The following is a 25,632-nucleotide window of genomic DNA, read 5'->3' as shown; positions in this document are numbered from 1 at the left end:
ATAAGTCAAGCCACTTGATGAGCTTCCTATCACCCTGGGGTTCCCAGGCCTACTGACAAAACCATATCCATGGCCTTCCCAAAAAATATCAAAGTGGGAGCTAGTCTTACCTTTCTGGGGATGAGGCAGCCACTACAGAGAAGACCCTTCTTTGTCCCACTAGATCAGGGGTTTTCAAACTTGGCCCTTTTATGACTTGTGGATTTCAACTCCCAGAATTCCTCAACCATTAACTAATTAATTAATTCCTCTGTATTAACAGGGATAGAATCAAGATCATGTGAAGTATTAATATCACTTTACAAGGCCATACTTGGAATATGCATTCAGTTTTGGTCACCACGATGTAAAAAAGTACAGAGAAGAGCAGCAAAGATGATTAGGGGACTGAGGCTAAAACATATAAGGAAAGGCTGCTAGAATTGGGTGTGTCTAGTTTAATGAAGAGAAGGACGAGGGGGGACATAACAGTGTTCCAATATCTCAGGGGCTGCCACAAAGAAGAAGGAGTCAAGCTATTCTCCAAAGCACCTGAAGGCAGGACAAGAAGCAACGGATGGAAACTAACCAAGGAGAGAAGCAACCTAGAACTAAGGAGAAACTTCCTGACAGTTAGAACAATTAACCAGTGGAACAACCTGCCTCCAGAAGTGGTGAATGCTCCAACACTGGAAGTTTTTAAGAAGAGACTGGACAGCCATTTGTTTGAAATGATATAGGGTTTCCTGCCTGAGCAGGGTGTTGGACCAGATGACCTCCAAGGTCCCTTCCAACTTTATTATTATTATTATTAAGTCATAAAAGGGCCAAATTTGAAGACCCCTGCACTAGATGGACCTCGAAAGAGAACCTGTAACATCCCCTGCCTTCCCACTCTGGTGGGTGTGTTTGGTAGATGTAAATGGGAAAATATGGTCTTTGAAATCACCTGCCTCCAGGCCACTTAGGATTTTAAAAATGACAACCAGCACCTTGAAGTGGACCTGGAAGCAAGTCAGCAACCAATGCAGCTCTTGGAAGAGATGTAACACATGCAAATCTAGATTTGCACAAAACCACATGGGCTGTATATTTTGAACCAAATAGAAGTTTCCAGATATTTTTCAAGGGCACCCCCAGATACTTCGCATATATATATATAATAACTCCTTAGGACAAGTGCAAGACAGGTTGACTTGCTTATTTCCTTGCATGGGAAATAATGTGTCAGTGCTAAGAACCAGGCCCAGAGCATAGCCAAATGAGTAAGAGAAGTAACTTTATTGATGGAACATGTCAGATAAAGGCAGTATTTGGGGGTCCTCTCAGCTGTTCCTGTTCCATCTTGGTGCAAGTTTTCTTAGGTGGAGATGCTGCAAGATTCAGTCGAAGGGTCTTTTATGTCTAAAACAACAAATGTGTCATAAAACAATTATGTAGATTTATGTACAAATAGATACAGAACACAGAAGCATTGTCTTTCTTTTGGATTTCCAGACGGAATGCCGGCCCAGTTGAGATGTTTTGACCTTCTTTGTATCTCAGACATTTCATGTTTTAAAAGTATTATTGTGTCCACTTGTTTGCAAGACAAAACTTTTTATTCGTGCAATGCTTGACTATTGCATGCTTCAGTATGCGTGTATACCTGTGCTATGTAAAGCGATAGAGATGTAGAGGATAAGGTGTTAAATGAGACAAACTGGCAAAGATTCTTCTACCTTTCCCACAACAGAAATTGTGGGACCCAGGGAAATGTAAAGAAGGTAGGTTCAGAAGAAAAAGAAAAGACATTTCTCAATGCAAAGCACTTAAACTATGAGACTCACTGCCTCCTGAAGGAGTGATGGCCCAGCTTTGGGAAGATGCTATTGTATTCATATCTGCCTGCAGCCTTCCCTTAAGTAGCTGGTGGCCCCAAGTGGGAAGTGGGAGGTGTCCTTATAATGGACCTATACCATAGAAATAAAAAATGATTTAATTGTCTAAGCTCCATGAAAGAAGTGCAGAATAAATTAGCTTCCAGCTGGAGTATTTCTATACAGGTAGTCCTCAACTTACAACGGTTCGTTTAGTGACTGCTCAAAGTTGCAGCAGCACTGAAAAATGAAATTTATGACTAGTGCTTGCATTTATGATCATCACAGCATCCCCATGGTCATGTGTTCGAAATTCAAATGGCCTGATGGTTGCAGCATCACCAGATCATGTGATCTGTGATCGCCATTTACAACCTTCCCAGTTAGTTTCTGACAAGCAAAGTCAGTGGAAGAAGCCACTTAACGACCATATACTTCACTGAAGAACTGCAGTAATTCACTTAACCACCATGGTAAAAAAGATTGTATAATCTAATGTGACTCAAAACCCGCCTTACTTAGCAACAGAAATTATGGACCCAATTGTGGTTGTAGATTAAGGATTACATGTACGGTAAACACTGGGTTCTATTGTTCAAGGGAACATATATTTCTACAAACATTGATAATATGTATTTGATTAATCCCAGGAGTTATTGTAAGGCAAAATTAAACCCTGGTTAACCAGATGGAAAAGACAAGCAGACCAAATTAGGTGTGAGGACTGGAAATTCCCCATTGCATGGTTAGATGCGTAGTAATTAAGGGGATGATCCAAAGATTTCATGAAAAAGACAGTTTTAAAGACAGATAGAAGGACAAAACATACACAAAAGCTTTCTGGACAGCTTAAGGGACAGCTGGAAACTTGTTGAGGAACACACATTTGTGAAATTTAACTATGTCAATACCTGGGCCTGCCATTGAAACTGTTCAGAAACTTAAGCTAGCACGGAATGTAAGGATTTAACTATAGTTGGACAAACATTATTACTCATCTTCATTTGTTTCAATCCATTTTTAGTCCCAATTCAACATACTTTTACCTATAAATTACTATGCGATCTGAAAAATAGAAAAAACTCCTCTGCTAGGTGTATTGCCTGATGTTTGAAATATGATTGAAATATGTTCATCAATGCCCAGCTGTCATGATCATCCTGTGACTGAATCAGTCTAGGAGATTTTTTTTTTGAGGGCCATTTGCTGGATTGTCAGCACACACAAACACACAAAACACGAAATCATTTGAAGACAGTAAGTTCTCTGTCCATGAATGACAATGTATTTACAGTAGAAGTAACGCCTTGGAGATTTAATGGGAATTTATATCCTAATAAGCATACACAGACTTAAAGCCCAAAAAATTAGTATTAAACTCTTGAAAACATTTCTAAATAGAAACCCCATTATAAAAACTGTGACTGCAATTATTGTGCATGTTTGAAAAAGTAAGGAAGATGAGAAAAAAATGACAATATTTTAATTTTATCCATAAATAAAATTAAACTGATCACATTTAGTACATATTACAGTGATTGAAATTAATACAAATGTAAACACGGTAAAAATTATTTCATATAACAATTCTAAAATACATTAGGCAATGTCAAAAATACATCTCAGTATTTAAGTGTTTTAAACACTAGATGAAAGTGCTTTTTAAAAAGATAATATTGCCATTTAATATTAACCCAGAGCATCAAATTTACTTAAATGAAAATAATTCCTAGCACATTTGAGTTCTTTCTATAACAACGTACCTTTGATTGAGAATTAATATTAACTCAGTTTGAGTTGTTCTATTACATTATTTCTCAAACCCAGCAAGCCATTTATTCTAACTCTTGAAATATACTGACATTGCATTACCATCCTATAAGTAAGCACTGTTATCTATGAACTTCAACCTGGGTATTTCGTTACCAAAGGATGCATTTCAGTTGCAGTGTTGCTTATTCAACAAAACAGCTAATTTAGCACAATGACGCTTACAGTAAATGAATGCACCGGAATGTATTTGATTTTGTATTTCAGGAACAGGCCATCTTTAGAGCGGTGATGGCGAACCTTTTAGAAACCAAGTGCCCAAACTGCAACCCAAAACCCACTTATGCATCGTCGGGTGCCGGGTGGGTGTGGCCCATTGGCTGGGTGTGGACAGTTGGAAAGGTGTGGCCCATTAGGTGGGCGTGGCTGCAGTGGTAACGGCAGACTGGGTGGTACTAAAAAGTTCAATCAATCAATTCCAACTTTGCAAGATCTTTTTTTTTCCCGGGAGTTGAAATTGACTGATTGATTGAACCTTTTTTTTTGCACATGCTGCAGAGGCCTAAAGCAAAAAGGTTTTATAAAACCCAGCTGAAGGCCTAGGACTGGGGTGATGGCGCGCGTGCCCACAGAGAGGGCTCTGAGTGCCGCCTCTGGCACCCGTGCCATAGGTTCGCCACCACTGTTTTGGAGGCTAGTGGATTTATTGGCAATTTCAAAAGCATTGCAGGTAATTTCATAGAATGCATGAGTGGCTGTTATGGTGATATGTTCAATCACAAGACACCTGTTTCCCACTATACACTCCAACTTTAAGATAGCAATAACAATAGCACTTGGACTTATATACCACTTCATAGTGCTTTACAACCCTCTCTAAGTGGGTTTACAGAGTCAGCATATGGCCCCCAACAACCTGCGTCCTCTTTTTACCCACCTAGGAAAGATGGAAAGCTGAGTCAACCTTGAGCTGGTCGGGATCGAACTTCTGGCAGTCAACGAAGTTAGTTGGCAATACTGCATTCTGCGCCACTATGGCTCTTAGTAAATTTATGGCAGGTTGATTTTTATGTAATAGGTTTACCTTTTCTTCGGGACACACTGGCACATGTTTAACTAAGCACCTAATTACTATAATTTTCATTTACAAAGAATTCCTATATAGCTTATTTGGAGTGTGGAATACATTAGAATCTGCACCATGTCTGCTTTTACTGTATTTCAATTTCAGTGATGATATATAGAATCTGGCAAACACTGAGAATTGACATCCTTTGGCACTCCACTGCCTTTCCTATAATTTTTTTTATTAATTTACAGCATTATTTTGTGTACCACAGGAGGAGCCTTTAAGTTCTGTAGAACATGTAGACATAAATACAAATCAATCCCCATTGCTTCTCATTTTCTGACCATTGTCTCCAGTAATAAAAGTTCCTGAGACTAGAGACTAGTTTTTCCTTCTTAGGAACTACTACTTCAAAAAAAAAAAAAATACTTCTGAATGATAAGGGTTGCACCATTTTAAAGAAAGCACTTACATTAAATGTTTACATAGTATAGCTTTCTGCCAATTAAAAAGAAACTATTGTATGTCCTATCCCTCTCAAAAAATCTATACACTTTCTAGAAATGTGAGTGAACACAAAAATATTTAAATTCTTACTTTATATGTATAGTTTTCCTAGGCTTCAGAATTCATAAAGTGGTACCATTATAAAGAAATAATGTTATTATCAATGAGATCTATAATCAAAGATAATAGCTGAATATTACGACACTGAAATTTGATTTTATCAAACAAGTATGACTCAGTCATGCAATTTTGATAGGCACCAGTTTAGAAAAAGTGTTAGGAATTGTTTTATCTTTTTGCTGTTAAATCTGGAGCAAATTACTTCATTCAGGTCAGTTTATACATTTTGTTACAATTGATGCACTACTTAGCATTGCACTTTAGATCAATGATAAATTCTTCCATTTACTTGTGTTATTTTTAGTGCATATAATCCTAAACTTTCAGTGAAAAATAAACAGATCATTATTCTGTTATATACTTCTGGAAAGAGTGGGAAAAACAAATAGATTTGAATTTAGCAATGCCACACTATTCTTGCCTGTAGTTTTGAATTATAATCACATTACAGATGATCAAAAATATACTCATAGTGGCTTCCCTTTCTGATAAAGAATTTAATTTTTTCCATTTTCCCGCTAGAATTCTATTTAAAAATAATTGGAAGATGTTACAATGCTACACGCACACACGGGCATATATATAAACATTCAGTTTTCTTTGCATTATGTTCACATTTCCATTATTCTGTTCTAGCGTTCAAAAATGTTCCTTCAACCACTCGCAGAAATCCTTGCCTCTCTTAAACAATGCAAATCCTATTTGAAGAGCCAGATTATGTGAGGTAAAAAAATGTACTGCTCATTTCTTTACTCAGACCAGAGCAAGTCTAACCCATTCCAGATGTTAGGGCAGTGTTAAGTTCATAAAACAGCATTTAAAAGAACTAGAAGAAGTTGTGGTGACAACCCTCATGAGGTTGTCCCTGGAAAGCAAGTAGGATACTAGTAAGTATCTGTCTTTATTAGTGTATATTAATTCTATGAGAACTTGGGATATTGTTCATCTCATGGTTTAAATATTAAACAATTATAATTGTGTATTATGTAGAGATCCCAAATTCTCCTCCTTTACTGAGAGGCCAGATGATCTTCCTTACGGTCCTTGCTCATTAGCTCTACCTCAGTGGTTCCAGACTCCCAAGCTGCAAGCTCATGGTCAATCAACCCAAGGTGGTGCAAATTGAGGAGAGAATCGGCAATAATCCGTGCAGTCCGCTTCTGGTAGCCCCCAGATGTCACCATCAGGATAGGGATTCTGTGCTTTCGAGCAGCTCTGAACACAATTTCGTCTCTTTTGATAATGCCCTGGAAAGTTGCAATAGCAAAAGTTGAAATAGCAAATGCTGGATTTCCTAAAATCAATAAACTGTACAGGTCATAGTTTTACAATATTGCATGTGTTTTACACCAAACTCTTTTGTGAATTAAACATTACAGTGACCAGCTGTGACCATTTTTGAGCCATTTACCGTTAAAAAAACCTAAGGGCTGATCAACCAAGGACATAGTTGAGAATGAATTCTTGAATTGCTGCATTCAGTGCATCAAAATATGTCCTTTCAGCAGCTACATGAGGTGCATGATTGAGACAATAAGGATGCATCACATCAGATCTGACATGAAATGTTCAGCATTTTTTTTTAATTCTCTCTGTATCAAGCAGATAGGATCTCACTTCTTTGTAAAAAAATATATTTGACAGATAACAAATGCTAGCAGTGAGAATTTTCCCCCCCAGAACCGTTCCAGGCAAAGCAGTAAGAAAATCACCAGAATTCTGAGAATAACATCCAAATTAAAGCATGCAGCAACACAAATCTTGTGCCTTTCTGTAACTTCTTAAACCAATTGCATTTTCCCACAAGACTGTGTATTAACCACAAAGGATAAGTGTGGATCCTGGGGAAAAGATATAGCTGCTTTAAAGAGTTGCAGACAATATACCTGCTTATGTTCCCATACTCTCATAATATTTCTGGAATAAAATTTGAGCAGTCGCAGTCAATAACTGATGGGGCATGTAGTAAATAACGCAACATAAAAACATTCAGGAGTTGAGAGCAGAAGCAAAGAAAAGGAACTATAAAAATGAGATTAAATCAGGAGATGAAGTAGGGCTGTGCCGGGATATCAGAATAAATAATGAGCTGATCACCATAGCTCAGATATTGACAAGGTACCGTATCCTACTGTATTTTTGGAAACAAATATGTTGTGATCTACAAACCTCAGGCGAAATAGCTAAGCCCCCCAGAGGATCACCATCCAAAATATCAGTTCCAGCATTATAGATAATGATGTCTGGTCTCATTTCATTCAGTGCGCCTTCCACGTGAGTTTTTACTTTTTGAAGGTATTCAGTGTCTTCTGTACCCCAGTCCAATTCAACTCTCCGTTTTATGGCTCCTAATAATTACAAGGATTATATACAATTAAAAGGGGTGGGAAAAATGAGAAACAAGGATAGAAAAATCAGCTTTTGATATTTAGGATACACATCTATTTAGATACATCTAGGAGGAAACTGTTTTAAAATAATACAAATAATCTCTCTTTGAAGAATAGAATAGAATAGAATAGAATAGAATAGAATAGAATAGAATAGAATAGAATAGAATAGAATAGAATAGAGCTGGAAGGGACCTTGGAGGTCTTCTAGTCCAGCCCCCAGCTCAAGCAGGAGAATCTACACCATCTCAGACAGGTGATTGTCTAGTCCAGTGGTGGCGAACCTATGGCACGGGTGCCAGAGGTGGCACTCAGAGTCCTCTCTGTGGGCACGCGTGCTGTCGCCCCAGTCCTAGGCCTTCAGCTGGGTTTTATAAAACCTTTTCGCTTTAGGCTTCTGCCGCCGTGTGCAAAAAAAAAAAAAGATTCAATCAATCAATTTCATTTCTCACAGGAAAAAAAAAGATCTCATAAAGTTGGAATTGATTGATTGAACTTTTTAGTCACACCCAGTCTGCTGTTACCATCGCAGCCACATCCACCCAATGGGCCACACCCATCCAATGGGCCCACCCACCCGGCACCCGACAATGCATAAGTGGGTTTTGGGTTGCAGTTTGGGCACTCGGTCTCTAAAAGATTCGCCATCACTGGTCTAGTCTCTTCATAAAAATTCCAGTGATGGAGTGCCCACAATTTCTGGGGGTAAGCTGTTCCACTGGTTGATTGTCCTCACTGTCAGGAAGTTTCTCCTTAATTCCAGGTTGCTTCTCTCTTTGATCAGTTTCCAACCATTGTTTCTCGTCCTTCCCTCTGGTGTTCTGGTGAACACCTGAGCCCGTCTGCCTTGTGGCAGCCCGTCAGATACTGGAACACTACTATCATGTTTCCCCTATTTCTTTTTTTCTTACAAGTAAACATTAATAGTTTATTCTTTGAATGGGATTTGGGGTTTTATTCAGATATATTGTGGTATAGGTTTCTAAACATTTACCGTGTAATCCTACAGAATTTACTTAGAAGTAATCCTCACCAATTGCAGTAAACTTTACTAGGCTTGCAGTCTTAAATTATAATGCTGGTTTTCATTCTTCAGGGAGCAATATTAAATTCTGAGTGTAATAATTTCATGATTACAAATTAGATTGTACTAATTAGATCATATTAATTTCAAAAACACTGTCTACTTACGTTTAGCAAGTCCATCTCCTGGATAAATATACCTGTTGTAAACATCCATAATATATACTCTTCTGTCTTCCAAGAAGTCTCTTTCATGTCCATTTCCCTAAAAGTAAAAATAATAAAAACCCATTAATTAGGCCAAATCATTTCCTCTTTGATTCTTTTTTTTAATATATGGGTTAAAACAACTTCACAGCAGTTTATCGTGATAAAACAGAATGTGATTGTGTAGGAATGTTACTGATATCAAGATCAATTACAGTAAGCAGCAATTATAAGATTCCTCTGAACTCTGAATTCTTAACTCTAATAATTTTGAATTTGTAAGGCAATATTAGTTCAGCTTCTATGTGCAGGCCTGTAGTCACATATAGCACTTTTTCCAAATATGAATCTGGCAAAGCATAGGGAACTACTGCTCTTCCATCTTGGATTTCTTCTTCTCATCCTTTTGTAAGATCATTTTTACTCAATGTCTACAGTTTTTAAGTTCCATGAAGATGACAATTATAGGTGATCTTCACTTAGTGATAACTCACTCAGCCACTTTTCAAATTTGTGACCTTGGAGTTCCAGCAATTCAAGCATCCTGGGGGCACACAACCACCATCTGCAACCTTTACCGGTTTCTGACAAGCAAAATCAATGGGGAAGCTTGCAGAAGTCCTTGCTTCACAACAATTTGCTTAATGATGGCAGCTGGGAGTGCCAGAATAGCCATCACTAAAAGACCTATCACATGACATTGTATTTTATCATAGCATTGCTTAGCAACTCCAATTCTGGTCCCAATTGCCTAGTTCAGGGTTCTTCAACCCCCGGTCCATGAACCGGTACCAGGCCGTGGCATGCCAGCAACCGGGCTACACAAACAAGCAAAGCCCCATCCGTGAGGTGCAGGTAGCACACAAAACCACGCACTCTCTAGTCCAGACATGTCAAACACAAGGCCCGGGGGCTGGATGCGGCCCGTGAAGTGGTTTCATGTGGCCCACGAAGCCATCCTGGAAACTGAGGGAATGGCCCCCGCTGCCTTGGCCCTGGCCCAGGCCGGCCGGGAGCCAATGTACAATTTTGTGGTGGCCATCTATGCTGAAACGCATTCAGTTTAGCTCCACAAGGCCGTCTAGAAACAGCGAGGAACCAGCCCCTGCCACATTGGCCCCGCCCCCTGGGTGCATGCTGGGGAGGTGTCATCCTTTGTGAGGAATGGACCATGCCTTGGTGCTTGCCCTGGTCCTACCACCTTCTGCCAGAGACCCTCAGATCTGTCCCACTCCTGCCCAGGCCCCCACAGGCACCTTTGACGCGAATGATGTAGAGCTGGCCATGCCTACCCAGTAGGCCACACCCACTACATCCACTGCCACCCAGTAGGCCACACCCACTCACCTGATGTGCATCCAAGTCTATAATTGTTGCCCTTGAAACTCCTTCTACTCTTTCAAATAAAAACTGAGAAATAGAGCAAAATAAATTAAAATAGGAAAGAAATTTCAAAATGAAAACATACATTTTGCACAAGCTAAGAACCTTTTAAAGAATTATGTCATATAAGGCATATATCATGAGTTATTTATTTTAGCACCATAATGCAGAATATCCATTTGAAAACACTCCCAACATTTCAAAGAGTTTACACTGAAATTTACTTCTTTTCATCCATAAAACACCCACACAGGGAAAAAGCAACATCCGAATCATCTAGTCAAGAATCTAGTTCACACATCCTGCTAAGCTAACATTGATAAGCTTAGTTTGTTGCATTAATCTTTCAATGATGGTTTGTAAGCTGCAGCTCCTTTCTTTTGATATACTGTGTTAAGTTCCAAATACTCTAAATACATGAACAATGTTTTGTGTAAACTCTATAAATATAAGTGTTTCTTCTCATCTCTTTACCCAATTCCTAATTCTTTGTAAAAAGCTAAAGAGAAACATCCTAAAGGAAACCCTGTCTGTTCTTTGGAAGGACAGATGCTGAAGCTGAAGCTGAAGCTGAACTACTTTGGCCACCAAATGAGAAGAGAGAACTCACTGAAAAAGACTCTGATGCTGGGAAAGATTGAAGGCAAAAGGAGAAGGGGACGGTGGAGGAGGAGGAGATGGTTAGACAGAGTCACTGACAGAATGAACATGATTTCGGGCAAACTCTGGGAAACAGTGGAGGCCAAAGGAGGCCTGGTGTGCTGTGGTCTATGGGGTCGCGAAGAGTTGGACATGACTTAACAACTGAACAACAAAAGAGAAACAGGCATGACCTTAACCGAGCAGGTTTGGTCATAGGTACTGCCTCAATCGTCCTTGCTGAGCTGTGTGGGCTTTTTTGTTGGATTCTGTACAGGATTTGGGAGGGGAACTTTTGTGTTACTAGCTCTGGCTCCTTCACTTACCAATAAAACCATTCAGTCTTAATCATAAGTACACTCAAAAACTTAACCCATGTTGCAAAATTTGGTTTCCACCACATTTGTTGATCAAGTTATGCTGGCTTAGTTCATACATAATTCTAAATCAAAAACAGGTTTTATACTACAATTACTGAGTTCACGGTTATGCTAAACCAAAACGAGCCAGGATCTGTGAACACACTCAAATAAATACGTGATAGTTGTATCAGATAATATTGCAGGAAGAAATGAAGTATATAAAAGTTAATTTAATCCTTCAGGAAACGTACATCCTTAAAGGAGGATTATTTCCTGATCTCCATGAAAGGAGGAAAAATTCTGTAATTATTTTCATTATTTGAATTACTAAGAACAAAATTAAGACAGACATAATTTTGCAGTTTCTATCAAGAATCAAATTTTTTGCTTACCTTTATAGTCAATGTGATATCAGCATATGCACAGAAGCCTCCACCCCTATCACTTGAACAGTGATGGAAGCCACCACCTGGAAAAAGAGTAGCAAATTTGAAATGTATGTATGTATGTATGTATGTATGTATGTATGTATGTATGTGTATACATGCATATAAACAGTGAGTTTTTTGTCATAGAACGCACCGGAATGGAGTTCTGGCACCTTTTTTCGATGGATTTTCCAAGTTTTAAAAGTAACTTTTCAAAATTTGATATTTGGTCTACATGGACTTGAATCTCCTTGCCGAGCATAGCAGGTTGGTGGCAAAATCATTAAAACGGTGCATGCGGGCTGCTGGTGTGTTGAGTCTGATGCATGCGTACTTCCTCCGCGCTGGTTGTGATGGCGCTGCTTGGCTTGTGGCACTGCTCAGCTTATGATTGGTCGTGTGGTCGTGCGCTGCGGTCGTGTGCCGCGGGCGGCGACCGTTATGTTTCGTTACACAACTGATATGTGGGTGTGTGTACAGTGACTGACTATGTGCGAATGATAAATAATTTCTTTATTTTAAAAAATCATTGGTGAATGGAAAATCTTTTTTTAATTTTTAGTGTAAAATTTGCCTTTAATGCAATAAATTAATGTTAAATTAATGTTAAGAACTGAATATATAATTTTTTTAAATAAAAGATTAGCAAGATGTGAATTCCAGCATCTTTTTTCTTCCAAAAAAAGTACTGCATATAAATACACACAAACACACTCCAGATGGCTGTAAGCAAGTTAAGTGGCAATGAGATTGTAGTCTAGAATTAGTTTGTAAATAAAGGAAGTAAATCTACTCCTACTTACCAACATTAACTGCCCATCCTCGCTCAATGGCCAGTTTCCCTGCCTTAAGATAAAGAGGAAAAAATAGGAATTGGCTTGTGAAAAGTAGACCCCCAAAGAATTCTGCAAACATTTAAGCACCATTGTGAAATTAAACCCTTGCTATTTACTCAATCAGAACACAAGGGGCTTTGAACTTCAAAGTGAAATTTCTATTAATCTGCTTTCTTTGGAAGAAACCGAGAGCTTTTTAAGGGATTCAATGGGTGCCTTAAGTTTTTACAAGATTTAAGGTGCTATTTCATTTAATAAAACCATCCCAAACACCTCCAAATATTAAAAAGAAGACAATATTTTTTGGACATCCCCACGAGACGAAGCTCTGAGGGCCGTAACAGGTATTCTTTTCATGCTTCTTTGATGCCTTAATATTAACTCTAATCCTATATGCTCACACCTTTGACTCAATTTTGACTATTGGCAACTGCCTAGAAAGGCTCTGCAGTTTTCTTGGCAAGATTTCTGGAAGTGGTTTGCTCTTGCCTTCTCCTGCTTCCTGGGATTGAGAGAGAAAGACTGGGCCAACCTCAACCAGTTGGCTTCAAGCTTAAAGGAGGACTAGAACTCATGGTCTCTATCAGTTGCTATCTTACACTTGCTTGTGCCTCGCTACCATGCGGTTACAGTCTGCCATGAACACTGGGGAGGGTAGTTGGGAGGGGGAATGCTTGGGGGAAAACGAAAGTAGCTGCTATATCTCCTCTAGATGCTCCCTCAAGGTCACCCAGTTGGGAAAAGAAAGCAGCTGCATACCAACCTACAACTGAACTCACAAAACATCTTGCTTGAACCTGATTGGTCATGGGGGGGGGGAGTCAACGAGGCAGTTAAAGGAGGGAAGAGTTGAACTTTGGGATTTTGGCACGTGATTCTCAGTTCTGGTTATGCACTACTGCAGTACACTTGACTTCTAATAAAACTATATCTTTTTCAGAAAATGGAGCCAAGGATCACTTCTATTTAGAAGTTTAAGTGCTGACAGGTCTGACAGTCTCCCAGTTTTTAAGATGATACCTTATCACTATACCAAAATTATTTTATTAAATTTATATAGTCTCCCATTTCACCAAAGGCGACTCTGGATGGTACATAGCAAACAGATAAAAACACATATACAAAACAACAAACATACATAAATATCACTTTAAAAAGTAAATATTATAAAAAAACAGATACAAACCCTAGGTCAGTGGTTCTCAACCTTTTTAATGCTGCGACCCCCAACCGGTCGTAAGTCGAGGACTACTCAACCGGTCGTAAGTCGAGGACTACTCAACTGGTGCAGCACCATTTGCAGAATGGGACTTTTGGCGGGCTCAGCAGGGCAGAGACAGCCTGGACAATTCCTATTGGCTTTTGAAAGCCAATAGAATTAGACTCTATTCAAGAGAGTCTATTCTATTGGCTTTCAAAAGCCAATAGAATAAAAGGGAGTAGCACAGCTAAGGAAAAGGGGGGGGAAATGGCGGACTGCATTGTTTGGCGACCCCGTGAAATCGTCGTTCGACCCCAAATGGGGTCCCGACCCACAGGTTGAGAACCACTGCCCTAGGTGAAGAGAGGATAAGAATAGCCAGCTCAGCAATGGAACCATCTAAGTATGAGTCCAGTTCCCTGAGAGTTCCAGGCTTGATAACATAAACAGGTCTTGAGGGCCTTCCCAAATGTCAAAAGGGATGGAGCTAATCTAATTTTGGAGAGGAAGACTGTTCCATAAGGCAAGTGTCACAGCACAGAAGGCATGTCTACGGGGACGCACCAAAGGCAGGTCCTTAGCTGCTGGTACCCACAGCTTGCCTTTTTAACCTGAACTACTTAATCTGATGGTTTTTCCAGTTGCAATGTATGGCTGTGAAAGTTGGACCATAAGAAAGGCTGAGCGCAAAAGAATTGAGGCCTTTGAACTATGGTGCTGGAAAAGACTCCTGCGAGTCCCCTGGACTGCAAGGCGATCAAACCGGTCAGTCCTAGAGGAGATCAACCCTGACTGCTCTTTAGAAGGCCAGATCCTGAAGCTGAAACTCAAGTATTTTGTCCACCTAATGTGAAGGAAGGACTCACTGGAGAAGAGCCTAATGTTGGGAAAGATAGAGGGCAATAGAAGAAGGGGACGACAGAGAATGAGGTGGCTGGATGGAGGTGAGGTGGCTGATCTGATATAAATTGGTTCTCTAATCCAAGTGTAATCCTATGCTCATTTAGTTTCCTTGTGAATTATGGCTATCTCCATGCTCTTATCTTGGAATGATTACCAAATGATATTTCTATTTTATTTAGAACTACATAACAACTTGGACTCTCGCAATATCAAACCTGCAGAAACTATGAGAGAAACACTACCAAATCTAGCATTTGCTATAAAAAAAAAGATAAGGCAGTAGATCAAATTTGGAGAACCACTAGCAATCAGATATTTAAAATGGCTGCATTTACATGATGCAATTAATCAAAAACAATTCATATCAAATTCAGCTATTGTTGACTTCTGGTTCGATGGGTCTTGCAAGCTTAGGAAAGTTGGATTAAGTTGAGAAAGCAATGATGAAGTTACTGATGGGTCACTCTGCCATGTGAATGCAGTATCAGCTAAGATGGGACAAGATCTGAGTTTTATAAAAGAGCTTATTTCATCAAGTCGATCAATTCCTTCTTAGTGCTTAGACCAGGGGTAGGCAACCTTGGCTCTTTTATGACTCATGGACTTCAACTCCCAGAATTCCTGAGCCAGCCATGCTGAGGGGAAAGGGAGAGGTTTCCAAGCTGAGCCATGCTGGCTCAGGAATTCTGGGAGCTGAAATCCACGAGTAATAAAAGAGCCAATGTTGCCTATCCCTGGCTTAGATCAATGTGCAAATTTATTCAGCTTTAGAAACCAAGCAAGACATGCTTACCATTATTGTTCCTCCTGTTTGGGTTCTCAGAGGCCTGAGCACTTTCCTCTGAACAAGGAAATTTGGCATAAAAAGGACTGGAGGGATTTCTGTAATTGTAGCCACTACAAAGGACCACTAGAAGAAGAGAAGGAGGAAAAATATACATTCAAATCTTGACTGAAGATAAATTTTTGTCAATACATTTATGCACGTCTAAGTCCCACTTATTCAATTCAATGGGATTTATCCCCAATCAGCATTCCTAGAATGGTAGCCTGCATACATGATCCCTTTACAACATAATTTAAACGTACTGACTCTGAAGTAAGTCCAATCAAGTCAAACTGGGCTAACACAATAAGAATGGGTAGTAATTCAAATGTAACATTATTACTATAGCTATATGCAAAGAAAAAGCATTTATTTTATTTCAACGAAGGAGATCACCACAAAAAGCATCCATGAACTCTTACAGACATGTTAAACACTGATGAGCAAACAAGAAGAGCAGATTAAGGTTGGATTCTAGAGCTACCTGAGAAGATGACTTATGTTCCTGATTTTTCTCAGCCATCCTTCCTTTTATAAGGGAAGTCCTTGACTTACGACCGGTCACTAAGTTACATCCTACCTGAAAAACCCCCCCACCTTTTCAGCAAAATCACACCCACAGTGTGATTTTACACTTACACTTATGACCATCACATTTGCTTAATGAATGCTGTGTTCACTTAACAGAAAAGTAATATCCCATGATCATATGATCAACCTCTTTTATGACTGTAACAACAAACAACCATAATGGAGGGCTCCATTACGGTTGTAACTGGAGGGTTACCTGTAGTAGTTTCTGCTTTAAAATCCTTCTCAGATTTGAGATAATTTGCCCTTTTTTCCTGCATCCCCTCTTGTTCCAAAGAGCCGCCTTATCATCTAGAGCAAGGGTCCCCAACCCCTGATCTGTGGACCGGTAACAGGCTGTGGCATCCCAGCAACCGGTCCAAACAAATAAGCAAAGCCCCATCTGTGAGATGCAGACAGCACACAAAACCACACACCCTCTGGTCCACAGAAAAGCCTCTCTCCATGGAACCGGCCCCTGGTGCCCAAAAGATTGGGGACCTCTAATATAGAGACACAACGAGCAGGTAAGCATCCAAAAAACCACACAAGAAGAGAATAAGGGGGGGAACCATAGGACCAGCTGCCTTCTGCTTATTCAATCATCTGCCCACGACTATATTATGTAATATTTTTCCATGTAGACTATTGAGCTTAGAACACTGTTTGCTTTAATATCCACAGTGTCCTTATGCCTAGCTACGATCAGATAATTTAAGCACTGAGTTTAATAATATTTTTTTCAAAAAAGATGAAGTAAAACTTTAACAGCAAGAGCGTTCTGCAAAGGCAAAAGTACTGAGCAGCAATGAATAATGACAATGATTTCAACTATTGGATGGAGCTAATTTAGCAAATCGCACAACTGAAAGGACAAGGCAACAAATAACTAAGCTGCATTTAAAAGATATGACACCTTCCAGTGTAGGGCAAAAGCACAATGTGATCTAGAATACCTTTTTAAAACTTTCTGATATATATGCTTCTATAAGCAATGCAAAAAAAGTTAACCAACACTCAAACATCTTGCATAACTTGTAGCCAAAATTAATCTGCAAATTGTGCCATATATTGCTGCCTGCAGTGTGATTTGGAGCACTTCATAGGTTTCTTGCCAATTCTGCTCTGTAAAAATGTTTTGAAATTGCATGCTAATCTACAATTTATCAAGAGATTTAAGAGGGGTAGTACATGCATGTTACTTGCTATATTTCTGTTTCTAGCCCCTAAGACAGGGGTAGGCAACCTTGGCTCTTTTATGACTCGTGGACTTCAATTCCCAGAATTCCTGAGCCAGCCATGCTGAGGGGAAAGGGAGAGGTTTCCAAGCTGAGCCATGCTGGCTCAGGAATTCTGGGAGTTGAAGTCCATGAGTCATAAAAGAGCCAAAGTTGCCTACCCCCGGCCTAAGAAGATCAGAATCTTAGAGTTAGGAGAGGGAGAGGGAGAGGGAGGGAGGGAGAGAGAGAGAGAGAGAGAGAGAGAGAGAGAGAGAGAGAGAGAGAGAGAGAGAGAGAGATGCAATATATGTCAGGGAGGAGAGATTTTCAAAAGGTTTCATTGAAGAAGAAGCTACCGTACCTTTAATCGATTCAAGTAATGTCTTGTGTGAACAACTAAAAGGTCCTCCTCGGTGGCCTCTCGAGCCTGTACAATCAAGTCATCTGTAATTAGCTTTGCTTCTGAATTTAAAAAAAAAATGGGGGAGGGATAATAAATGATACACAAGTAAGATTCACTTTTCAGCACTTTAAAAGCCAAGCTGTTATATATTTTTTTTTTCATTTTAGGTAAGAAAACTTGTGCGGGATCAGATGAAAAGCCTGTCTAACCTTGGATGCTACCGGTATTTTAGATTTCCATGTGCTATTCAAAAAGCTGATTTTATCCTTTAAAGCTCATTATTATTCTATTCCCAGAGACTTTTAAGGACCATTTCTCCCACATGGAATGTGTGTGATATGCATTCTTCTCGTGGAGGGAATACCTCAGATCCTCCCCATTAGTTTTGGGGAGAGAGGGACCAAAGGTAGACGTTCACATTGGTTGCCTCTGTCCTCTTGAACACTCCCCTTCCAAAGATCCCTATAGCTCCCACCTATAATTATTCAGGAAGGATGATTCTTAGGGTCTTACGTGGCTTGCAAGCTATCCTTGGAGGATTGGGCTATTTGGATTATTTAATTAGCTAATGTCTTTTTAATTCATGATGATTTTATGATGCTATGCTTTTATACCTTCATGGCTGTGAATCACCAAGAGTCATTTTGAACTTGGCAGTACAAATCAATAGATCAATCTACAATTTAAGTCCTTGTGGGGTGTGTTTTTCCCTACAGCCCTTTCCCACTGAGTCTATGGGAGAAAATGAGGTCATCTACTAGCACGGGTTGACCTTCATGCCAGAAAAACTGAAGATCCTACAAATTCAATGACTCCAGTGTCCTGCCAGCTCCTTTTTGGCTATTCTAATATTGAAATTCTCCTGGCAGGACATTTTTCTGCAGCTTCCCAGAAAATGCTTATGAGGTTGGAGATCCTTCTCCAAGGGCAGCTCTGAGATTCTGCCAAGAGAAGAAGATCTCTAATGACTCCTATGGTGGTTCCTAAATATCATAATTCAAATGCATACCACAGATTTCCCCAGACAAATATCTCAACAAACATCGAAATATTTTTATCCCAGATGATGCCTACAGCTGACTAGGGAAGAAAGAAGCAGTAGTCTAACTTACCTGGGAGGTCATGGAACAATAGAAAGAAATTTAGGGGAGTATGAAGTTCACTTTTAGGATTTACTGGAATAATTTCAGTCTCAGCCCTTCATACAATTTCTGTTCACTGCTATATTGGCAACTAAGTTGACTAGCAAGCTAATTTATGGACCAGGTTTCCTTCTCTTATTTCAGCGGTTCTCAACCTGTGGGTCGCGACCCCATTTGGGGTCGAACGACCATTTTACAGGGGTCGCCAAACAACGCGATCCGCCATTTTTCCCCTCAGGGGCGCTGCCGCGCATGCGCGCTGCACATGGGGCGCCGCCGCGCATGCGTGCTGCACACCGGGGTGGCCCGCTGGCACACATGCACACTGCACATGAGGCGGCACCGCACATGCGCGCCGCACATGGGGGCGCCGCCGCACATGGGGCGCCACCGCGCATACGCGTCACGTCCTTATGACCGGGGTCGCCATATAAAAAGGTTGAGAACCACTGTCTTATTTAAAGACTGTGTTCATACAAAATATAGTTGCTGTGTTCACATGATACTCTAATCCCAAATAAATAAACCACGTTATGATTTAATGTGATTGGGTTACTTAAAGCAACATCTGGATTCCCGTAACACTCTATGTCACAATCTCCCAATTCCATTTAGTCAATCTAGCCTAGTGTGTTGTGAATACCTAGCCAGATTCTTGGTGGTGAGTATCAAGGTTCCAGAATCCAGTCTTTTGATCAGCCCAGCGTTTATAAACTGGACTGGCTGAAAAGTAACTTGCTGCACATCATGGTTATAATGAATATATCATTCCTTCACAGTAAATCAGAGGAATGCCACTCAAACGCAGCCTCAGAAAGTTCTTATTGTTCTTCCTGCTCTACTTTCCCTTATGAATGCCACAGAAGCAAACAAAAATATGTGCACAGCCTGCAAATATATATTCCCTACCTTTTTTTTTGCACCACTTTCTGAGCTCATAATTATATAACTATTGTACAATTGAAGTAGCCTGACATTCTAAATAATAAACAGAGGCAAACCTAACTATTTTTGGAGTATTTAAACACAATGGCCATCTGTTGGAAATGTTAGAGGAGTTGATTTCTATACCAGGGAGAGGATGAAACTTTCATGTGCTTACAGGTAGTCCTTGACTTATGGTCAGAGCTGAGCCCAAAATTTCTGTTGCTAAGCAAGACAATTGAGTGAGTTTTGCCCCATTTTTACAACCTTTCTTTCCACCGCTGTTAAGTGAATCACTGCAGTTGTTAAGTTAGTAACACAGTTGTAAGGTGAATCTGGCTTCCCCATTGACTTTGCTTGTCACAAGGTGCCAAAAAGGGATCACATGACCCCTGGGTCAACTTCAACTGTCAAAAACACGAACCGGTACCAGTTATCCAATTTTTGATCCTGTGACCACGAGGATGCTGCAATTGTCTTAAGTGTGAAAAACAGACATAAATTACCTTTCTCAAATAACTTTGGTCACTAAATGCAGTGCTTTATTTGGCATAGAACGCACCAGAACGGTGTTCCGGCACCTTTTTTTGACGGATTTGCCTTAAATACAACAACAACAACAATAATAATAATAATGATAAAGTTGGAAGGGACCTTGAAGGTCATCTAATCCAACCCCCTGCTCAGGCAGGAAACCCTATACCATTTCGGACAAATGGCTGCCCAGTTTCTTCTAAAAAACTTCCAGTGTTGGAGCATTCACCGCTTCTGGAGGCAGGTTGTTCCACTGGTTAATTGTTCTAACTGTCAGGAAGTTTCTCCTTAGTTCTAGGTTGCTTCTCTCTTTGGTTAGTTTCCATCTGTTGCTTCTTGTCCTTCCTTCAGGCACTTTGGAAAATAGCTTGACTCCCTCTTCTTTCTGGCAGCCCCTGAGATATTGGAACACTGCTATCATGTTCCCCCTCGTCCTTCTTTTCATTAAACTAGACATACCCAATTCCAGCAACCGTTCCTTACATGCTTTAGCCTCCAGTCCCCTAATCATCTTTGTTGCTCTTCTCTGTACTCTTTCTAGAGTCTCAACATCTTTTTTACATCGTGGTGACCAAAACTGGATGCAGTATTCCAAGTGTGGCCTTACCAAGGCATTGTAAAGTGGTATTAATACTTCACGTGATCTTGATTCTATCCCTCTGTTAATGCAGTCTAGCACTGTGTTGGCTTTTTTGGCAGCTGCAGCACACTGCTGGCTCATATCTAAGTGATCGTCCACCAGGACTCTGAGATCCCTGTCACAGTTACTACTATTGAACAAGGTACCCCCTATACCAGGGGTAGGCAACCTTGGCTTTTTTATGACTCATGGACTTCAACTCCCAGAATTCCTGAGCCAGCATGGCTGGCTCAGGAATTCTGGAAGTTGAAGTCCACGAGTCATAAAAGAGGCAAGGTTGCCTATCCCTGCCTATACTATACCTTTGGTTTTTCTTGCCTAAATGTAGAACCTTTAATAAATTAAATTCATGTTAAGAACTGAATATATAAATTTTTAAATAAAAAGTTAACAAGATGTGAGTTCCGGCACCTTTTTTCTTACAGAAAAAGCACTGACTAAATGCATGGTTGTAAATCAAGGACGATCTGTATATCATACAATCTAGATAAGAAGATAGCCTATTTTCTTATTTGAAAATATCCGATATAAAAATTATTTTTCTGTTTGCTTTTTTGCAAGCTGACTTCTCTAACAGAGGACTAGTTTAATTTTCAACAACATTTATATCACTATTTTGTTTTTATTACCTTTCAAGAAATGTATTACTTTCCCCCATTTTCCAGCATCAAATGGATGTAGTTTCTCCAGGCCAAGAAAGGAAATGTTGTAGTCTGGTGAATATACAATAGGCCAGCATGTAGATGGAGTATCTTGATATAGTTCTGTACTATGAGGCCTTGAAGAAATAAGTATAACATTAGACATTCAAAATACTGATAGATGAGAATAAACCACATTTTACACATATACTTCTGAATTACATAACCGTTTTGATAAATTTATTAAGAATGTCATTTATATTCATCACATTAATTTCCTTTAGAAGTCAGCGGTGTTATTCAAATTGCAGGAAAGAAATAATGAGCCAAAATAATTAAATGCATTAAATTAATTTTATTACGGTCAGGAACCAAAAGGATAATATTTTAAGAAAATCTGATTTTAAAAATCCAAAATATACAGAATTGTTTTACAGCATTTCTACAATTATTAAATTACCAATTATTAAAATCCAAACAATAAATTACTGAATTTTAATTCACTAGTGTATAAAAGTTAGGATAGCAATAGCATTTAGACTTATATACCACTTCAATTAAGTGACTGCTCTAAAATGGCAAACATAAATACAGGTAGTTCTCGATTTATAGCCATTTGTTTAATGACCATTTGAAGTTACAACAGCACTAAATGACTTATAACGGATCCGTGCACTTGCAACTGTCACAACATAGCCACGGTCATGTGATCAAAATTGCCCTTGGGATATATTTACAATGGTTGCAGTATCCTGGTGTCATGTGTTTGCCATTTACAACCTTCACAGGTGGCTTCCAAAAAGCAAAGTCAATTGGGGAACTCATTTAACAACTGCATGATTCACTAGCAACTGTGGCAAAAAAGCCATAAAATCAGGCATGGTTCATTTAACAACTGTCTTGCTTAGCAATGGAATTTTTGGGCTCAATTGTGGTTGTAAGTCAAGGATATATAATTTCTTCTATATTAATATAAGAAAATTGTTTGCATCAAATAGTATCTTTTATTTCAATTGCTATGGGGTAAACATTTCACACACAATGAACAGTTGCAGGAACTGGGGATGTCTAGTTTAACAAAGAGATGGATTAGGGCTGAGGGGGGTCAACCTATTCTCCAAAGCACTTGGGGGCAGGACAAGAAGCAATGAATGGGATCAGGTCAAGGAAAGATCCAATCTAAAATTAAGGAGAAAATTCCTGACAGTGAGAAAAATTAACTAGTGAAATGGCTTGTCTTTAGAAGTCGTGGATCCATCACTGGAGATTTTAAAGAAGAGACCGGACAACCATTTGTCAGAAATATTATAGGGTCACCTGCTTGAGCAGGGGAATAGAAGACATCCAAGGGCCCTTCTAACTCTCTTATTCTATATTCTGCAATATTATGCTCGTCGGAACAGTTCACTTTCCCATTTTTCCTCTCTACCGCGGGTTTCCGTGTGTGCACACGTAGGTACGCACACAGGTGCACGCCTAACCCATGAAAGTTGTGAGACGGTAAGACTGTCTCGCCATTTTTATAAACATTCTTGAGCCAAGACATCCCAACAACTACCTCCAAGGCGTCTGGATTCTCAAGACTAGCATATTGTATAAACTGCCGCCCGGGTGGTAGGTAAATGGGTTTCGATCAAGCCCAGGACTCCAGTTGCAACCCGACCTCAGGGGCAACATGTCGTCCGCACCCAGCCATTGTGAGAGCACACAAATCCGTCCCAGCAACCGCTCCGAGGAACGACGCGGGAAGGACACAGGACTCCGCCGCTCAGGGCAGTTCTCTTTCCTCCCACCTCCCACAACATCGCAGCTTTAAAGGCGCTCCTGCTTTGGCATTGCCCCCCTTCCCCGGTTTGGTCCCCCCGGGCGGCGCAGCTCTGCCGCAGCCACCGTTTCCCCCGGGAGAAACAACCCTTCGCCGGGGAAGTCCTGCGTCACCACCACCCCTCTTGCAACTCACATGCTGCCCTAAGCGAAGCTCCGTCCGAGCCCCCGAAGTGTCAAAGTCCTGCCCGGGTGCTACTGAGCATGCCCGGTTGTCCTTGAGCACGCTCAGACTCTTCCAACGAGGCCACTTGCCCTTATCTGAATCTTGCTTGCCCTGCCCTCGGCGTTCTTAAACACAGGCGGGATGTGACGTTCCGTCGTGGCGTAGTTGGCAGGTTGTGTGAACCCAGAGTTATTGTTCACTGAGTCAGCCAAATTCGACTTATGTTGGATAACTCGCACTGTGAAAATTGGCTTATTTACGTAGGAACACTCTAATTATGTGCTATCAAGTCTTTTTTGACTTCTAGCGACCGCACAGAATTTTTCCGGATTACACTCTCTAGCTTTAAATAAATCAAAAATTTTCAAGCATCCTCGAGGGCAAGTTCCCGTTACCCACAGACTGTTCTGCCCTTTCCTCTCATTTTAGTACAACCTGGACTCTCTGAATTATAACAGGATTCAATTTTTGCTAGTTTCTGTTTAAATCGGCATCCATATCCGAAATGGTACAGGCCAGGTCTCCTGCTTGAGCAAGGGGTTGAACTACTAGAAGACCATTAAGGTCTCTTCCAACTCTAGTGTTATTGTTCAGGTTCATCAGGGTGCAATTAGTACACAGGTGGGAGCAAAAATGGAATTGCACTTATCATACTGACCAATGGTGAGCCTATACTTAACTCATTTCTAATCACTGCTGTTTTGAAAACTATTAGAAAGGTACAAAAAATGCAAAAAAAACAAACCAACCAAAGTATTAATGGGTTGGAGTAGCATTCATATAAACGAAGATTTATATACTGTAAAAAGCAACTGAATTTCTAGGTTGGAACATGAGAACATAAGAGGAAACACGATTAAAAAAATATTTGAAATAATGTAAAACATAGAGAATATTTAAGGTTTCTTCTCCGTCTTGCCCAATATTAGAACTCAACAAAGTCATCCATCAGATGTAAAGCAACCCCCATTCCCCACCTCCAGAAAAAGGGAACATCTTTCCACAACATATAGTTAAATTGTGGAATTAGCTGCTGGCAGTTATGATAATGGTGGTCAGTTAGGATTAAACTTGTCAGTTTTATGAATGATCAGGCTATCAATGACTCCCAGTATTGATGGTTATTGATAGTTATATTTTGATATATTGATAACTTTCAGTATTGATCACTATTTACTCTCTTGTGAATCACAGCTGCCTTCAATAATACTGCTGGGAAAGAAATTATTCCCCTATAGGTTTGTAAGCTTGAAAATACATCTAACACAGTGGTTCTCAACCTTTTTATATGGCGACCCTGGTCATAAGGACGCGGTGCCCCATGCGCGGCGCCCATGCACGGCGCACGTGCGCAGCGCCCCCATGCGCGGCGCACATGCGCAGCGCACGTGCGCAGTGGCGCCCCCTGAGGGAAAAAAGTGGCGGATCGCGTTGTTTGGCGACCCCCGTAAAATGGTCGTTCGACCCCAAATGGGGTCGCGACCCAAAGGTTGAGAACCGCTGATCTAACAGGTCACACCATCAGATTGCTGGATAGAATGGTATGATAAGTTGATCTACCACAGTTATATTTTCTTTAAAAGCACAAAATTAACAAAGACAATAAAGTTTATGAAAACAGCATTAAATGCAGCATTTGTCATGTGACCACAATTTATGACTTTTTTGTCAGAAATTGGCAAAAAACACTGATGGGAATACATTGATTCACTTAATGGTTGCCATGTTCATTTAACACCTGTGGTGTTTGCTTAATGAGCACTGCAAAAAAAAAAAAAAGTCATAAAAATCCAGTCCTATTACATGGGTATTTCAGTGTACAATTGTCATCACTTACAATGGAAATTTCATATTCCATTACAGTCAGAAGTGGAGAACTATTCTCCTTTATTGGGAGGACTACCTGCATTAGACTCTGCCTTTCATCCTTCCAAGGTCAGTAAAATGAGGACTTAAGATTGTTAGGGGCAATATGCTGACTCCGTAAACCCGTAAACTGCTTAGAGAGCTGTAAAGTGCTTTTGCTATCAGCATTGATAGCAGGACTGTCTTTGAAGGGAACTTGC

General features: G+C 40.1%; 2 protein-coding genes across 10 annotated transcripts in view; one reads left to right on the top strand and one right to left on the bottom strand.

Annotated features, from left to right (window-relative positions):
- The window catches only part of LOC120315950 (pantothenate kinase 3), a 44,143-nt gene extending 24,301 nt beyond the window's left edge, over positions 1-19,842 (top strand). The window contains exons 7-9 of one of the 7 annotated variants that reach the window (XR_005558827.1): positions 10,857-11,804; positions 11,884-12,003; positions 17,863-19,842. Coding sequence is in view for 2 of the 7 variants with exons in the window: in XM_039361021.1 (XP_039216955.1) it covers positions 10,857-11,108 (252 nt within the window). In the remaining 5 variants the exon portion in view is untranslated. Of the gene's footprint in view, positions 1-10,806; positions 12,189-14,414; positions 14,460-17,862 lie in introns of those variants that run through there. The other 6 variants (XR_005558828.1, XR_005558830.1, XR_005558826.1 and 3 more) reach the window with 6 other exon arrangements.
- HDAC11 (histone deacetylase 11) lies at positions 721-24,287 on the bottom strand. 3 transcript variants are annotated; one of them, XM_039361029.1, is made up of 11 exons: positions 23,135-23,401; positions 21,565-21,713; positions 17,654-17,754; positions 15,470-15,586; positions 12,540-12,582; positions 11,701-11,777; positions 10,272-10,334; positions 8,886-8,982; positions 7,474-7,652; positions 6,366-6,551; positions 721-1,383 (listed from the first exon to the last, which is right to left on the bottom strand). In XM_039361029.1, exons 1-11 carry the CDS (start codon positions 23,251-23,253, stop codon positions 1,378-1,380), a joined length of 1,137 nt encoding a protein of 378 aa, XP_039216963.1. In that variant the 5' UTR covers positions 23,254-23,401; the 3' UTR covers positions 721-1,377. The 3 variants fall into 3 exon arrangements, with proteins under 3 accessions (XP_039216963.1, XP_039216964.1, XP_039216962.1); XM_039361030.1 differs by lacking the exons at positions 721-1,383; positions 23,135-23,401 and adding exons at positions 1,390-1,931; positions 23,537-24,287; XM_039361028.1 differs by lacking the exon at positions 721-1,383 and adding an exon at positions 1,390-1,931 and having other exon boundaries at positions 23,135-23,403.
- Between the last annotated feature and the right edge of the window lie 1,345 nt (positions 24,288-25,632).

This window comes from Crotalus tigris, unplaced genomic scaffold (genome assembly GCF_016545835.1).
Source record: "Crotalus tigris isolate CLP2741 ecotype Arizona unplaced genomic scaffold, ASM1654583v1 scf7180000019189.1338056, whole genome shotgun sequence".
Lineage (NCBI taxonomy): Eukaryota > Metazoa > Chordata > Lepidosauria > Squamata > Viperidae > Crotalus > Crotalus tigris.
This window is presented reverse-complemented; position numbering and strand designations above follow the sequence as displayed.

Bases quoted from the DNA above. Each gene is read 5' to 3' on its own strand.
- HDAC11 (XM_039361028.1), bottom strand. From the start codon at position 23,253: ATGTTGCCCCTGAGGTCGGGTTGCAACTGGAGTCCTGGGCTTGATCGA. The intron at 21,714-23,134 runs GTAGTTGTTGGG...TATTTCTTCAAG, and splicing joins AGAATCCAGACGCCTTGGAG to GCCTCATAGTACAGAACTAT. The intron at 1,932-6,365 runs GTAGAGCTAATG...TCTATGGTATAG, and splicing joins GGGAGTCTGGAACCACTGAG to GTCCATTATAAGGACACCTC.